Source organism: Passer domesticus, chromosome 29 (assembly GCF_036417665.1).
Source record: "Passer domesticus isolate bPasDom1 chromosome 29, bPasDom1.hap1, whole genome shotgun sequence".
Lineage (NCBI taxonomy): Eukaryota > Metazoa > Chordata > Aves > Passeriformes > Passeridae > Passer > Passer domesticus.
In genome coordinates this window covers 2,363,026-2,379,731 of record NC_087502.1, presented here as the reverse complement: position 1 = coordinate 2,379,731, position 16,706 = coordinate 2,363,026, and the positions used below count along the sequence as shown (strand labels likewise).

General features: G+C 52.7%; 1 protein-coding gene across 1 annotated transcript; it reads left to right on the top strand.

The window, feature by feature from the left end:
• Positions 1-583: 583 nt before the first annotated feature.
• On the top strand, positions 584-15,721 carry LOC135287276 (uncharacterized). Its single transcript, XM_064400628.1, has 21 exons — positions 584-703; positions 1,751-1,917; positions 7,612-7,745; positions 8,208-8,287; positions 8,402-8,527; positions 8,645-8,724; positions 8,827-8,944; positions 9,244-9,318; positions 9,675-9,779; positions 10,160-10,325; positions 11,461-11,558; positions 11,654-11,803; positions 11,972-12,123; positions 12,418-12,562; positions 12,686-12,835; positions 12,979-13,155; positions 14,041-14,196; positions 14,582-14,683; positions 14,945-15,047; positions 15,190-15,249; positions 15,329-15,721. The coding sequence occupies exons 1-21, from the start codon at positions 584-586 to the stop codon at positions 15,463-15,465; spliced, it is 2,601 nt and encodes an 866-aa protein (XP_064256698.1). The 3' UTR covers positions 15,466-15,721.
• The last annotated feature ends 985 nt before the right edge of the window (positions 15,722-16,706 follow it).

The window sequence follows — 16,706 nt, the reverse complement described above, 5'->3', positions numbered from 1 at the left end:
ACCTGGGCTCCATCTGCACCACTGTCCCCAAAGCCATGCACAATTCCCTCTGGGACACCAGCACCATCTCCTACTCAGGATGTGCTGTACAGCTCTTTCTGTTTATCTTCTTCAATGGAGCAGAGTATTTCCTCCTGACCATCATGTGCTTTGACTGCTACGTGTCCATCTGCAAACCCCTGCACTACGGGACCCTCCTGGGCAGCAGAGCTTGTGCCCACATGGCAGCAGCTGCCTGGGCCAGTGCCTTTCTCACTGCTCTGCTGCACACAGCCAATACATCTTCCCTGCTCCTGTGCCATGGCAATGCCGTGGGCCAGTTCTTCTGGGAAATCCCAGCAATTCTCAAGTTCTCCTGCTCCAAATCCTACCTCAGGGAACTTGGGCTTATCATGATTAGTGTCTTTTTAGCCTCTGCATGCTTTGTGTTCATTGTTTTCTCCTACGTGCAGATCTTCAGGGCTGTGCTGAGGATCCCCTCTGAGCAGGGTCGGCACAAAGCCTTTTCCACCTGCCTTCCTCACCTGGCCATGCTCTCCCTATTCCTCAGCACTGCAGCCTTTGCCTACCTGAATCCTCCTCCATGTCCTCCCCATCCCTGGATCTGGTGGTGTCAGTTCTGTACTCAGTGGTGCCTCCAGCCCTGAACCCCCTCATCTACAGCCTGAGGAACCAGGAGCTCAAGGCTGCAGTGTTGAGAGTGGTGAGCGGAGGTTTCAGAAACACTGAACTGCTGGCCAGTTTCTGCAAATCTCTTGTAATAGAAGTAATTTTTGATACTGCTTGTTGGTTTCATTTTGGAGACCCTATTTCTTTGTTTTCCTTCTTAATATTTTCCGCAAAGAAATGCCATTGTTTGTGCCATGGCTCATTTTGTTTCTCTCCACCTTCCCTGTGGCCACAGACTGTGTCAATGAGGGGCTGCACTCTCAGTGGTTTTAAATGAAAGAAAGTATTTCCCACCAGAGATCCTCCTTTTGTTGCCTTCTCTGGAGCTGCAGCAGCAATGTCTGTGTGCAGAGCTGGGGCAGATCAGTGCTGGCACAGCAGCTGTGCCCAGGAGCAGCAGCAGCACTTGGTGTTGCCAGTGCTGCTCTCGTGCCCCTGCCCTCTCGGGATCTCCTCTGGTCAAGGTGAGCCCGAGGTGTGTTAAAAGTCTCTTTTTCCAACCCAGCTGTCAAAGAAGGAGTCAGAAGTCTTCAGCTTGCATTCTCAAGGTTGTTTATTATTTCCTATCTAAAGCATTTTCTGTCTGGCCTGCCGAGGTCTGTTCAGCAGGTCAGTCCGAGACACGCTACTCTGCCCTGAGGCGGTGCAATCTCTTTATACTAAAAACTACATGTACTTTATTTGCAGTTATTTTCCATTACCTATCATCTATGTTGGACAGTGACTTTCTACTTTACACCAATCCCAGGGTGCTACCATCACCAAGAAGATGGAGGCTAGGAAGAAGAAGGAAGAAGAACAGGACAATGCCCAAATCCCTCCATCTTGTCCCCTGGACCCCCATAGTAGAATTGTTCCAAATTCCACCTTTCACCCTGTGACAACTGCTGTTATGCTGCTTAAAATTTTATGACTTGTTATTCTTCATATAAAGTTGGTAATTTGCTCCATGGGTGGAATTCAAAGCCGCAGGGGTCTTTGCCTGCATGCCAGGACTCCCGAGCATTGTACATCCTGATGTCCCGTGTGTCCCCAAATTTTGGGGAGGGCGAGCTCCCTGCTCACGGGGTGTCCCCACCAGGAGCTGCAGGCGGCGGCGGCGCAGGTCAAGGCTGCACACCCCGGGGTGATGGTGGAGGCCAGTGGGGGCATCGTTTTGGAGACCCTCCCCCAGTTCTTGGGGCCCCACATCGATGTGGTGTCCATGGGGTGTCTGACCCACAGTGCCCCCGCCCTGGACTTTGCACTGTGGGGGCTGGAACCCTAAAATCCATCCCAGGACCCTGAAAACCCACCCTAGAACCCCCAAAATCCAACCTGGGACCTACAAAAACCTACTCCACAACCCCAAAACCCAACCTGAGATGCCCAAATCAATCCCAGGGAGAGAAAAACTCACTGTGAAACTCCAAAATCCACCCTGGGAATCCTCAAATCCCAAAGGTCACCCTGCTGAGGGGACTGTAAAATCTGATACTGAGTCTTCCCATCTGCCAGAGGCACCAATGTCTGTGACCTCCCCAGATTCTGGGTCTCCAAAATCCATCTTGGGAACCACAAAATCTATTTTGGACCCCAAAATCTATCTTGGAACCCCTAAATCAATTCAGGAACCCCAAAAATCCACCCTGGGCCCCTCCAAAACCTACCCTGGGACCCCCAAATCTCCCCTGAGACCCCACAAAGCCCACCCTGGGGATCCCAAATCTCCATCCTGGGGTCCTCCCACTCACCTCCTCCCTCTAAGGTGGACCGAAAATTCCATCCTGAGGTGTCTCCTTCCCCCTTTTCTCTTTGTACCCCCAAATAAACCCCTACCTCACTCCCCCATGTCCCTCCAGTTTTTTCAGGGTGCCACCCTCAAAACCCTCAGGTTTTGCACTCGATGCAAAACCAGCCACTTTAGAACCAACAAAAGGGGGGGTTGTGCCCACTGACCTGTTGAGCCCCTACTCCAAACCAGTGTCAGTTCTGCTGCTCCGTCTGGGATGGGCCTTTTGCAAGGAACTCCCATCTCCTCCCAGAGTAACTGGAATGAAAAATAAAAATCCTTTGCCTTGATGTGGGAATTTGCACCTGGGGAATGAGCCCATAGTTGGGACAAGAGTTTAAAGGGCTCAGACCCAGTTGAGGGGTCCCAGATCTCACTTCAAGTGTCCCACACCCAGCTGGAGAATCCCAAACCCCTCTTTGAGGAGCCCAAACTCCAGGTGGGTGGGGGGGATCCAGACCCATTTTGGAGAGCTGAGACCCCAGTGTGAGTATCCCAGATCCTGCTGGAGGGCTGCAGACCCCCATTTGGGGGTACCAGTTCTCACTTTGAGAGTCCCACACCCAGTTTAAAGACTCCAGATTACAGTTTGAGGGTCCCTGACCCCAGTTTGGGAGTCCAGGTCTTGAACCCTTAATCTGAGGGACCCAAAGCCCAGTTTAGGGGTCCCAGATCCCAGTTTGAGCGTCCCAGACCCACCACCAGCACACCTGGCACCACCACAACACTGGGAATTGGGATAAGGGGAGAAATCCTGCTGTAAATCACAAAATCAGGGTCTGATTCCTGGCCTGATCCCACCCAGTTCCATCACACCTGTGTGTGCCCACCTGCCCGCAGGTACCTTCGGGATTGCTCTAGGTGCAGTTGGTGCTTTCTAAAATAATCCACAATTTTACACCTAAATCTCCCCTGGAATCCTTCTTTTGGGTGATTTTTGGGATTAAACAGGAACATTGCAGCTCTCTAGGATGTGGAATTTGTCAGCCTGAATTGCCAGGCCCTTTGAATGAGCAACATGAGATACTGGAACTGGGAAAATCCCAAAAACCACCTCAAATTTTACACAGGTGAAGGGAAAGATGCATTGATCACGTTGGATTTACCTCTCTGGTCTCACTGTACTGCTCAGCAATGGGAATTATCTCTTCCAGAGTGAATTTCCAGGTGCTGACTTCAAATTCCTTCTGTTCATCTATCAGTTCTGGGATTAAAACATAACAGGGGAAAAAAGAGGAAAAGGTCCCAAAGACCAAACTCTTTTCCTGTAGAGAACCTGCCTCAAGCTCTGAATAATCACTCAAACTTACACAATTACTCAAAATATTTCAATGACTCCTAAAAATGGAGCAGCTCCAAAATTATTCAAATCCCACTCCAAATGGCTCAGTTGCTTCCAAAATGATTAAAAGGGCTGGTATTGAACCAGTATGGGACCAGTAAGAACCAGTATGGAAACAGGAAGGGATTGGTACTAGACCAATACAGGACCAGTATGCAGCCAGTAGGGCTAGCATGGGACCAGTATGACACCAGGATGGGACCAGTACTTGACCAGGATTGGACTGATGTAGGACCAGTACAGGGCAGTGTGGGACCAGTAGAGACCAAGCCAAGCAAGTGCAGGACCTTTATGGGACTGCTGCTGGAACATGATGGGCCAGTGCAGACAAACACAGGCCAGTACAAACCAGTAGGAGCCAGTAGAGAACAGCACAAACCAGTGTGGGACCAGTGCAGGCCAGTACAGCCCAGTGTGAGGGCTAGTGTGAGCACTGTACAAACACTGTGGAGCAGTATGGCAGCAGCATGGGGCCAGCAGAGCCCTGCATGAGCCAGTGCTGGATTGTACTGGACCAGTATGGGAACCAGTAAGGAGCTGTATAGGCCACTACAGGCAAGCACTGGGCCAGTATGAGAGCACTGTGGGTGACTGCAGGAGCAGAATGTGACCAGTACAGGCCAGTGTGGGACCAGTACTGGACCAGGAATGGGCCATTGCAGGATCAGTATGGAATCAGGATGAGAGCAGTGAGGACCCATATGGAACCAGGATGGGACCAGTACACACCGGTACGGAACAGACCGGGACCAGTAAGGGAACATTAAAGACCAGCACAGGCCAATAGGAGACCAGTACAGGAGCAGCACGGGACCAGTACAAGCCTTTCAGTCTCACTTCCTGGAAAAATCCTGGAAAAGATTTTCCTGGGAGCTGTTACAAAGCCCTGGAGGACGAGGCCGGCCCCGGTCAGAGCCAGCGCGTCTCGGATTCCTCCTGGGACATGGTGACCCCTGGCTGCCCACGGGGTGCAGGTGGAGAATCTGCATTCCAGCAAGGCTTTCCAGACTGTCTCTGCCAGGATCCTTCAGGACAAACTGTTTATCCAGCCTCAGCTGGATAAACCTGCCATGTGCTGGGTGACAATGGGCACAAGGCTTGGGCACAAAGGGTGACAGTGACTGGGGTGGCATCAGGCTGGCACCGGTCACTAGTGAGGTTCTGCAGGGCTCCATCCTCGGCCCTGTGCTCCCCAACATCTCCATAAATGGCTTGGACACAGGACTGGGAGGGATCCTGAGCAGCGCACAGCCAGTACAAAATGGGGGTCCAGCTGTGGAGGGCAGTGACAGAGCAGATTTGGTGGCTGCCTGGTGTCTTGTCAGTGTCGCAGCAGGGCGTGCCTGAACTGGTAACAATTAGCATTGACTCCATGAGTCACAGAAGGCTGACCAATCTCTTTATTCTATATATCATTATTAAGAGACCCATTGCTTTTATAGAAAGTTACGGTACACCTGGACCTAATTGGTCCTGCTATCCAAACACCAGAAATAGCTGAAATAATAACTTTGCTTTGTAGATGGGAATTATTAGTGCCTGTTGAATGGGAGATACCTGAGGAATGCAGGGAAACAGTTAAGGAATGTCAAAAATTATTTGCCTGGAAATTAGGAAAAAGGAAGTGACAAGGGAAAAAGAGGGCAAGACCAGGCTGGCCGCTGTACTTGCCTCCGAGAAGATCAAATACACCTGCAATGGCTTGCTGCCAGTTTTCCGCTTCCTTTTTCTACCTCTGTCGAGGTCAGAAATGAAGGCACTTGAGACAATAGTTCACGTTCAGACTCAGGTGTTTATTATTTCTTATCAATGTGACAGCCTCACAGCCCTGAGTTCTCCAGTCTTTCATTAGCAAGGCACAAAATGGCTCGCTATCTCTTGTTGCAAGGTCTTTTAAGGCTAAACTATCCAATTAAGAAATGACACCTAAATTATTTTCCCATTTAACCCAATAACTAATCCCTCAAAGCCCACAGTGTGGACTTTTCTGTCTAATTACAAAAGACCACCCAAATGCATGGAGAAGAAGGAAAAAGAAAGTAAAGAAGAACAGCCTGCCTCTGCCCTAAAACCTCCATCTTGCTTCATATTTATTACGATATTCTAAAACCCAAACTCTACATTTTCCACCCTGTGATATTACACACCTCTAACCAATTACACACCCATGACCCCAGTGCTATCAATCAATTTTGGAAGCCTTTTCCACGGCCTCAGGTCAAATGCAGTGCTCTCCAGGTTGTCAGAGTCTGTCTGTACAGAAAATCTAAAATTCTCAGCATCCAGGGTTCCAACAGGCTGCAACCCCATGGGCATGGGAGGTGGGGATATAAGCCATACCAGACCTCTGTTATTCCTTTTTCTGTCACTCATCTTTTGTCTTTTCCCTTTTGGGATAATGGCAAGATTGTATCACAAATGCTACTGAAAGCATTACACAGAAAGAAACCAAAGTTCTTCTTTTATTGCACGCCCCCATGTCAACAGGCACTGTTATAACCCATCCAAATGAAGTACCTGTAGGCAAAACAGGAAAAAATATTGGATTGCAAGAAACTTAGGAAAAAGTGCTTATAGACTGGGAATTGAATATCCAAAAGGAGAGAGATGGATTTGTTTCCCATTTGCCCTTAGGGGTGTAGTTCAAGATTCGGGAAAAAAACAATTAGTAAACAAAAAGGTAAAACCAGCACAGCAATCTAACTCATTATTAACCCCAATTTATGTGCTGAATTCTATGATAAGACTCCAAGCAGTTTTCGAGATATTAACAAACAGAAGTGCTCAGGCATCGGAATTAATACCAAGTCACAAATATTAAAATGGATTCTGTATGTGTGGTGTTAAAATAACATGACTCTAAAGATATAGTTTTTATTTCTGTTGTTTACTAAAACTTAGAAATAGCTGATATAAGTATGCTTGTGTTAAAATGCCTGCCTGAATGGGATAAAACCCAAAGAACACAAGATGAGGACACCTGTACAGATATGCCAACTATCAACACTTGCCATCAGTAGAAAAGTATGCACCAAGGCCCAGAACTGAAGGTGATGATAAAAAAGCACTAAAACCACAGCCAAGGAATCCACATGCTCTAAAAAGGCGGACCTGAGGAGGAGCCATTCAAACAGTTCTTGGAATATGTAAACTAGCTTGGGAAAAGTTTACTATGCATAATTGTTTATGAATAGGCTGATGCAGTAGAAATGGTATCTAAAGGGTGTTTCCAAAATAGCAGGGGTGCTCTTGGCTAAGTGCCAAGACGCACCCAGCTGTAAATCTGTGCTTTCTTGTCTTTGTCTCCTCTTGTCCTTTATTAAACTTTGAATGTTTTACAGGAGAGTGAACCTTGTTTTTCACACAGGGACATCGTGGGGGCATGTGGGGGTGTCTGAACACAGGGCTCTGGGGCATGCTGGAGGGCACCAGGGATGTGCAGAGGGGACAGGAGGGCAAAGGGGGCCTGGAAGTCCTTTGGGAGCACTTAGTGTGCCCAGGACTGAGCTGTGCCCATGCCCCCAGGGACAGCCAGAGCCTCCCTGCCCAGGTCCCTGGCCCGTTGCTGGGGGCAGGTTCCATGTCAATGGTTACCTGGATCCATTTCTGGGGGCAGGTGCTGTGTCACAGGGGAGCCCTTTGTGACACCCCACTGCTGGCCCTGTGGTCAGTGTCCAGCTGGACAGGGAGAGAAGAGGATAGTTTGGGAATACAGAGCTGGCCAGGAGCCTCTACACACAAGCTCCAGAGTTTCCCTGCTTCTTCAGCAGCCCCGTGGTGCTGAGGTTTTTCCCAAACGATTCTTATTTCCCCTTTTCTCCGCTACCAGCCTTTTCTATCAAAGCATGGAGAGGAGAGCCCCGAGGCAGCCCAGGGTGGCCTGGGAGGAGGATGGGGCTCCCCAGGAAAGCAGCTCCCCAGTGGAGCCCTACGAGGTGACAATGGTGCAGCCCCTGCAGATGGGTGAGTGAGAGGCCCTGCTGGGCTGGGCAGGGCTGGGAGCCCAGCCTGTTTCCCTGGCTCACAGCAGCCCAGGGCTGGCTGTGATGCCTCAGGCTGAGGCTGCTCAGGGCTGAATGGCAGCCCCAGCACAATCTCTGCCAAGGAGGGAGTGAGCAGAGGGGCCCCAACTCCTGCTCTAGGGTGAGGGCAGTGAGCCGCGGCGGGGCCGGCAGCAGGCAGGGATGCCATGAGGCCCTGCACCTTTGCTGTCCCTCTGCCAGTGCATTCCTCAGCCCAAGGCTCTGGGGCTTTCCCCTCCGTGCTGTGCTCCAGCATGGCAGCTCCTCTGCTGGGCACCCTCCAGCCAGGATCCGCCTGGGAAGGCCGTGCCAGCAGAACAGGCACAGGCCTGGGTGGAGGGCAGATCTTCCCCTGCTCTCTGCCATTGCCGGATTCTCTGCAGCCCTTCCTTCTCTCTGTCAGGTGCCGCTGGGTTCGCTGTGTGTGAGGAGGAGCAGGAAGCCATGGCATTCATCCAGGCCTTTGTCAGGCTCTCTTGCCCGGTAAATGCAGTCCATGGGCTGGTGGCTGTGCCCTGTACTCCCCCAGGGCTCTGGTCCTGCTGGCCATGTGTCCCCTCTCAGACGCCCCATGGTCTCTCTGTCCTTTGCTGCCAGATGCAGGATGACAAGCTGCAGTTCCTGGAGAGCATCCGCAGCCTGTGCAGGAGTGCCACGAACCGTGGCTCGTTAGCAGGCCTGGAGCGCTTCTGTCGCAGACATGAGCTGGCAGAGAAGATCGAGGTGAGGGCACACCTGGGGAGCCCCAGCACCCTGTGAGGGCAGTGCTTGTGCAGGGTGAGGAGCTGGTGGCACTGGGTGCTGGCAGCTGCCAGGTCCCAGCCCAGCTGTGCTCCACAGGCGCTGCTGAGCGAGGAGCCCCAGAAGCAGATGCGCACAGAGCTGCAGCTGCTTGCCATGCTGGCCATCACCCAACTGAGGTACCTGCTTGTGCCTCTGAGGGACGCTCTGTGTCCACCTGCACAAGGCCCTGAGATGCTGCTGCCACCACCAGTATCCAACTGGAACCTCTCTCTCTGCAGCTCTGTGCTGCCCGAGCTGCTGGACAACACACAGCTGATCAGCTCCTGCTTTCGGAGTGTTCTTCTTCTGCCTCCAGAAGAGGAAATGACAGGCCTGGAGGCTTCCCTCTACACTCAGGTGAGTGCTGGGTGAGCTGCAGGAACCCCAGGCCCTCTGGGCTGCTCTTGGCCACCGCATGCTCCCTCATGATCAGAGATCCAAGGCATGGCAGGCTCTTGCTTTGCTTTCCCACCTTCATCCTTCCATCCCCTTCCCAGGGCTGGGCCATGTCCAGCATCACAGGCTAGTGCATGCAGGACACTGCCTGTCCCTGAATCTCCCAGGCAGTGAGGGCATCCTGCCCTGGGAATTCTGATCAGTCTCCAGGGTGGGAGGGGCAGCAGAATCCCTGCCATCACTCTCTGTCTTCCCTGCAGACCGTGGATGCCATGGACATCCTGCTGAAGGCTGTGGTGCTCAAATCTGGCGAGGTGCTGCAGGACGTCTTGGAGGTCTGGCCTGTGCAAAGAGTGGGGGTATGGGCACTGTTCCTTACCCTGGGGGGGTTGCCCACTCCTGGCTGGGTGGTCCTCAGCCCAGTTGTGAGCAGGCAGAGCACACTGCAGGGAGGGCGCTGCCCTGCCCTGGAGCTCAGCTGGAGTACAGGGGCTGCAGAGAGTGGCACCTGCCAGGCCACAAGGTTGGCCCAGGGTCTTTGTCCCAGGCACAGGAGCCTCCTGAGGCTGAGCTCGAGGTGAAAGGAAGCCTTGAAGGATGGTAGGAGTCCAGCCCAGGAGGAGAGAGCCACGCTGATCGCACAGGAGCTGGTGTCTGCTCCCAGGGCTCACCTAAGCCTCTCTGTGCCCAGGTGCTGCTCACCTTCACCAGCTCTGAGAGAGCCGTTGTGCGGGAGAGGGCCTTGCAGAGGATTTGCAGCCTGAGCCATTGGCTGGCCAGCTGTTCCACTCTGGAGGTGAGGAGCAGGCACCTCCAGCCATCTCCCTGTCCCCATGGCCAGTAGAGCTGCAGCTCTGAGGTGCCTTCAAGGCCAGCCTGGGCTCAGGCTCTGAGCTGAAAGGTCTTGGTCCCTCCATTTTCCCTGGGCTTCCCAGCCAGGAGCCGGCTCTGTCCCAGCCCTCTGTCGGATGGGAGTGCCCAAGGAGCATGGAGGGAGCTCTCCCTGCTGGGGCTGCTGTCCAGTGATTCTCTGAGATGGGGCCTGCAGGGCCCTACCAAGCTCTGAGCCACCTCCAGCCTGGGATACACTGTGTGGGTCAGGCTTTTGGCCTCAGCTGCTCTTCTTCAGCCATTCTTCTTCTTCAGCCATTCTGCTCTTCTGCCTGCCTCCCCCAGGCTGGTCAATATGAGGATAGAGATGATGACTGTGGACAGATCCAGATCCCAGTCCTTGGGAAGTTGTTTGGACGTCTCATCCTCATGGCATTTGAGGAAGAAAAGACCAACCATGTGGCTCTGGATGCTCTCTACGCCCTCCTCAATTTCATCTCTCAGCAGCAACGTAAGAGAAGCTGTGCTGGGCTGCATCCCCCTGCACAGTGACACCCCCTGATCTATCTGCTGGTCTTCCCTGGCATTTTGATGGACCCTTGTGCCTGGTGCAGGTGCCACCATGTCCCCAGCACTGCTATCATCTCTATTCCTTCCCCACATTCTCTGTCCCGGCTTCTTGATGGTCCTGTGCAGCTAAGCTGCTCGTCCACACAGGACTCAGCCCCATTCCGTCCATTCCCCAGCTGCCCTGGAGAGCTTGTGTCCTTCCCTGCCACACGCCAGCCCCACGGGCCCTTCCCCCTGACCAGTACTGCAGCCACAGTGCAGCTGGGGGCTGCGTGCAGAGCTCCAGGGGCTCGCAGCCTCCTGGGCCAGCAGCACTGGCTGGAGACACTGGAGGAAGGCTGCCCCTTACACCTGTGCACCACCTCCTGCTGCAACCAACTCCTCCCCAGCAATTCCCAGTTCCCAAACTCTGTCAGGATGTGCTGGTTTTCAGCTTTTTTTTTCTTCTGTTGAGATCAAGACTGAAGGTACTTGAGACGATAGTTCATGTTTAGACTCATTTAAGACTTGTGTTTAATTTATCAATTTTCCAGTCTCACAGGCAGTGACTTCTGTAGTCTTTCATTAACAAGGCAAAAAATGGTTATCTCTCATCACAAGGTGTCTTAAGGCTAAAATATCTAATTAAGAAATGACACCTAAATGATTTTCTCTTTTAAGCTAATAACTAATCACTTGAAGTCCGCAATGCGAACTTTTCTGTCCACTTACAAAATACTACTCAAACTTCTGAAGGAGAAGGAAGAAGGTCAAGAAGAGCAACCTGTCTCTGCCCTAAAACTTCTATCTTGCCCTATATATATTTCTGTATTCTAAAACCTTAAACTCTGAAGTTTTCTAGCCTGTGATATTACACATTTCTAATTAACTATACACCTGTAATCCCAGTGCTATCAATTAATTTTGGAAGTCTTTTTCACGGCCTCAGGTTAGATGTAGTGCTCTCCTGGGTGTAAGACTCTGTTAGCACAGAAAGTCTAAAATTCTTAGCATCCAGAAGTCCAGCAAGGATGTGGTTGGCTTGCTGGCACAGCAGCTGTGTCTCACTGATGTGTCCAAGTTTCCCCACTCTTCAGGTGTGACACTGCCAGAGGACAATGCACAGCTCCAAGCACACTGGGAAGATGGGATCAGCTCCTCACTTCATTCTCCTAATGCCAAGGACTTCATCGAGGTACCGAGAGCTCCCCTTGCTGGGACTCTTGTCCACAGCATTTTTGTAAGCAAAGGGGCCCAGAATCAGCAGGGTTCCTTTCCCTCCTGCCACAGGCTGTTGGAAAATACCTGGGACCTTCTGAGAGGACATACATCATCCTCTCAACCATTACGATGTTCCGCTACTCATCTCCCTGCAATCATCAGGTGGCTCTCAGCATGCTGGAGGTGATTGGGAGAGACCCTGACTGGTGGCTGATGGATGTAAGTGGCCTGTGTCTGGATTGCCCTGCCATATTGGCTTCCTGCCTCCCTCCATCCCTCCCAAATCCAGATGTTTTGGGCACCTGGAGCTGCCCTGAGGCAGCAGAGAGGGATGGGAAGGGCAGCTCGGCTCCAGTGGCAGCACCATCCTCACCTGTGTCCCTCCAGGTGCCAAAAATCGTGAGCCACATCTACCACACTGGGTTGGTCACGGACAGCCAAGTCCAGCACAGCCTCCACTGCCTGCTTCTCTTGGTGGCTGACAGGAGTCCTGGGCAGGTGGTCACAACACTGCTGCAGATCGCCCCACGAGGAGATAGGTACTGGTGCCAAAAGCCCCTGTGGGGAGAGGGACCCTGAGACCCTCTGGCTGGCAAACCCAAGAACACTGCAGGACCCCACCAAGGAGCCAGGCCCCCCATCCCTCCACCCTTTCCAGCCCTGATGGGGGTCATTCAGGCCTGCAACAGCCAAAGCTGGCTGGGCCTGCCAGAGCTAGCCCAGAGCCAGCACGCTGCTCCTCAGGCATCTCCTGCCTGCCTGGGCAGGATCCCCAGGCAGCCCACATCCTGCAGCGCTGGCCCAGGCCCTGCTGACAGTGCTCTGCCTTGCAGGAATGCCCTCAGTTTGTGGGAGGTGATGTTCTCGGTGCCCCAGACGGTAGAGAAGGTCTTGAAGGAGCTTCGTGTCCAACTCCAGGACCTGAAGAATGGCATTTTCCGGACATTGGCTGAAAACGACTGTCTCTCTTACTTGGCTGTGAGTGAGCAGCAAAAGCTCCGGTGCCCTTGTCCTCAGCTGTGGGGGGAAGCAGAAGCTGTGCCACAGGAGCCCTGCTGGCTTTGCCAGGGGCAAAGTTGCTCACTGCAGGGTTTCTTTCAGCTGCTGGCCTCCGAAGATGTGCAAGAGGAGGAATTCGCTCCATTGTACAAAACCTGCAGGTTTCTGCTGTATTCAGCCAACAGCACAGACAGAGAGATAACCTCCCTGCTGCTCAGGGCCCTCATCACACTGTCCAACAGAGAGGACAGGGTGAGCAGGGTGCTGTCAGGGGCACACACGGGGAAGCCAGCCTTTCAACCCTGGCCTGGGAGTCAGGACAAGGGCTCACGGCTCCAAACAGCCTCCCTGACTGGCAGGGCCTGCTCACCAAATGGAAACTGTCTTTCCTGCAGGCGAGAAAAATGAAGGTCCTGCTGCCAGACCTGATGAACCTGTTGCGGCAGAACTGCACATCTCTGGTGATGATGGCCCTGATGGTCCTCCAGAACATGATGAAGTGCTTGAAGAGGACCGAGGCCAGTTTAATTGCTGTGGATGTGGCGAGGGTACTCTGGTACCACTTTGATGAGGTGAGGCCAATGTGAGCCCGAGCCCTGAGAGGGGCACTGGGCTGTGACAGCAGCACTCGGGGAAGGCTCCGCTCCCCTGGGCTCTCCCGGCATGGATTCTGCTTCTCCCCACTCTGCAATCTGGCCCCCGAGCATCGCCCCTCACCTCAGCTGCTGTCACACCCTGCTGGGAAGGATGAAAGTTTGACAAGAAAGTCTCACAGATATGGATGCTTGGCAGAAAGATTTCTGAATGTAGAACTTGAGAATGAAATAGGGATGGAAGCAAGTTTTGATACAGAAGAAAAGAATTGCCCAGCCACTCTTACTGGATAACTAAGAAAGCAAAGGGTATGTTAGTTAGAAGGGGGTTTTTATCACTTAGAGCAAAGGATAAACCCACCTCAAACAAGAAGATATTTTTACCAAGCAGAAAGATAGCACAGGCAAACAAGATTGCCAACGTTGCAAGTAGAAAAAAGGTCTCCGAATTTTCCACTGCAAGAAAACTGGAAAACAACTTCTATCTTAAACTGTAACATATTAACTTTTAGTGATTGGAGAATAGTAACACAAATATGGTAATTATAGTAGTTATGCTAAGCTATGGGCAAAAGTTAAGATATAGATTGGTTCTTCTGTATTAAGATGCTCAGCAAAGAAAAGTATATAATACATTGGAACCAAAATTAAAGGGTCTTCAGGCTTGCCTACAGCTGGAGCAGACAGCTGTAGGCACAGGCTCTGTCGCCCACGACCCTGGACTGCTGTAACATCTTGGATACAATAAACTGCATTTTGAAGAGCCACCTGAAGTCCCACATCTCTCATTCAGGCTCTTGCTACACCCCTCATTATGGGTGGCAGCTGCTGTTTCCCAAGCTCACCTCTCCTTGCTCCTTCCAGGAGGAAAGCTGGGTGCGGGAGAGCTGCATCAGCTCCTTCAGAGACCTGGTGAGGACAGTGGTGGGGAAGGAGAAGAAGTGGATGAAGAACTTCGTGCACACTGTCCTGGCCCCGCTCATCCTTCACATGAACGACGAGGCCCCCAAAGTGGGCCAGGTACTGATGTCAAGGCTGAGCAGTGACACAGAGAGGGGTGGCTGACATTCCCTGGGGCTCCGGGGCACTGGGCAGCACCCCCCAGCACAGACCCTGGGAAGGGTCCCTGCAGAATCAGTGCAGCAGGGCTGGACAAGCTGGCACGGCCATTCCCAACCCCTGCCCTGCCTACTGCAGCAGGGCTCAGCCCCAGCCCAGCACCACCAAGGTGTGGGATGTGTGCTGTGTGGTCCCCAAAGGTGTTGGAGAGCAGGGATTTGAGCCTCTATCACTGTACCTAGGGGCCATTCCCAGATGCTTTGGCAGGGGCGTGTCCCAGCTCCCTAAAGGCAGAGTCACCTTTCCCAGGCCCTGGAGCCATGTCCCAGCTTCTGCTGTTCCACAGGCCTCCAGGAATGCCCTCCTTGCCATCGCAGAGCTCCTCAAGTGGAAGGAGATGAAGCATGTGGTGAAGACACGGCAGACCTGGAAGATGGCTGAGTGCTTGGTGAGGATGCACCCCAGGGACTGTGCCAGGCCATGGGCTCTGCAGCTGGGCCTAGGGAAGAGACCCCCACAGCCTGGAGCTGCATCCTTGTTCCTGGCTCAAGAACAGGGCTCTTCTCCAGGCTCATCTCCAGGCCCATCTCCCCTTCCTGCACCCAGTGGGAGGGAACAGGGCTCTTGGTGATGGAGGTGCTGGCAGGAGGGGCTGCTCCAGCCACCTGGAGGGTATGTGGCAATGCTCACACCTTTCTGGTCTCTCCAGATGAAAAAGGACAGCAGCAGGGCTGAGCAGTACCTTCTTCAGAGCCTGAAGTACCTGAAGGACCCTCAGGAATGCGTGCGAGACTCGACTATCAGGTTCATTGGTAAGCCCCAGCCCAGGCTCCCACTTTGGGCAGCTCCTGTCTCCCCCAGCCCTTGCCCAGTGTCACATCCAGGCTACTGGTGGGCCCTGGCTGCTGGGAGCACGCTGGGGAACAGCAGGGGCTGACAGAGCTCTGTGCCCAGGGACCATCATGCGGCATGTCAAGGACCAAAGCACGGAGGTGCCTGCTCTGATTGTCAGAGGTGAGTGGGGAGCGAGGGCTGGGAGACTGGGGGGTCTCTGTAAACACAGGAACTCAGCTCGGCTCTGTTTTGGTCACAGAGCTTCAGGCCTTGGAGAAAGATGGCTGTGAATTCATCTGTTGCCTGGCAGCTCAGACCAGCTTGATCCTGAGCAGGCTGAGGGAGCAGCAATCACCAGCAGGGTCCCGATGCTCTCTGTGGTGCTGGCACCGCTGAGCTGGGGGCCTCTTGTGTCCAGAGTGGCACATTCAGGCCAGACTGAGCAGGAACACCCTCCCGCTGATTCACAAGGTGCAGAAAGGACTGCTGACTTCCTGAGGTTCTTCTCAGAGAAGGCTCTGGGTGTGGTTGGATCCAGGCTTGGTCAGCACTTCGTCATACATCGTTGAGCCTGGACATCACATTGTTCTGAGGATTATGGTTGGCAAACCAACTATAGCTGTAAATAGTTTATTTGTAAATAAAGTTAGTTTTGTGTTTAAATAATAGCTTGTCAATTTCTTTTTAAGACAAGGTGACCCATCTGGTTCATCAAGGAAAGCCAGTAAAAAAATCCCAAAAGACTGGGATTCCAGCAAAGATTTGCAGCCTGTCTCTGGCAGGATCCTTCAGGACAAACTGTCCAGCCCCAGCTGGATAAACTTGCCATGTGATGGGTGACAATGGGCACAAGGCTTGGGCACAAAGGGTGACAGTGACTGGGGTGGCATCAGGCTGGCACCGGTCACTAGTGGGGTTCTGCAGGGCTCCATCCTCGGCCCTGTGCTCCCCAACATCTCCATAAATGGCTTGGACACAGGACTGGGAGGGATCCTGAGCAGCGCACAGCCAGTACAAAATGGGAAGAGCTATTGGCTCCCTGGAAGGCCTGAAGGCCCTTGGAGAGACCTGGACACAGGGGACAAAGGGACAACCACCAACCATGTGGAGACCAACAAACACAGGGGATGGATTCTGCCCCTGGGATGGGGCAATCCAGGATGTACGGTGTCATGGTTTGACCCTGGCACAATGCCAGTGCCCCCATGAAAGGTATATTTCCAAAATGGTTACTGTGAGATGTGACCTGGAAACAGAACAAACCAGGCTCCAACTTGGGAATGGAGGGAAAAGACAACACTTTATTAATCTATAACATAGAAACAAAAAGAAAAAAAAAAAAACCACACCAAAAAACACATACAACAATCCACAATGGAACACTCCTCCTCCCCCCCCCCCCCCCCCCCAACACTCAGTCCCCTCTGACACTCAATTCTCAGTCCAATACCATCCTTCACACAACCTCCCCCCAGTTCATCAGGAGAGAGGAGTCTCCCTCTTGCACCATGGGCCTCCCCAGGAAACACAGTTGGAACCTCCTGTGCTTCCATGTCACACGTGGCAGCCGCCCGGAGAGAATCTGCCGTGGTGACCATCTTCCTTCCATGTCCAGTGCTCTCAGTACTGGCCATGGA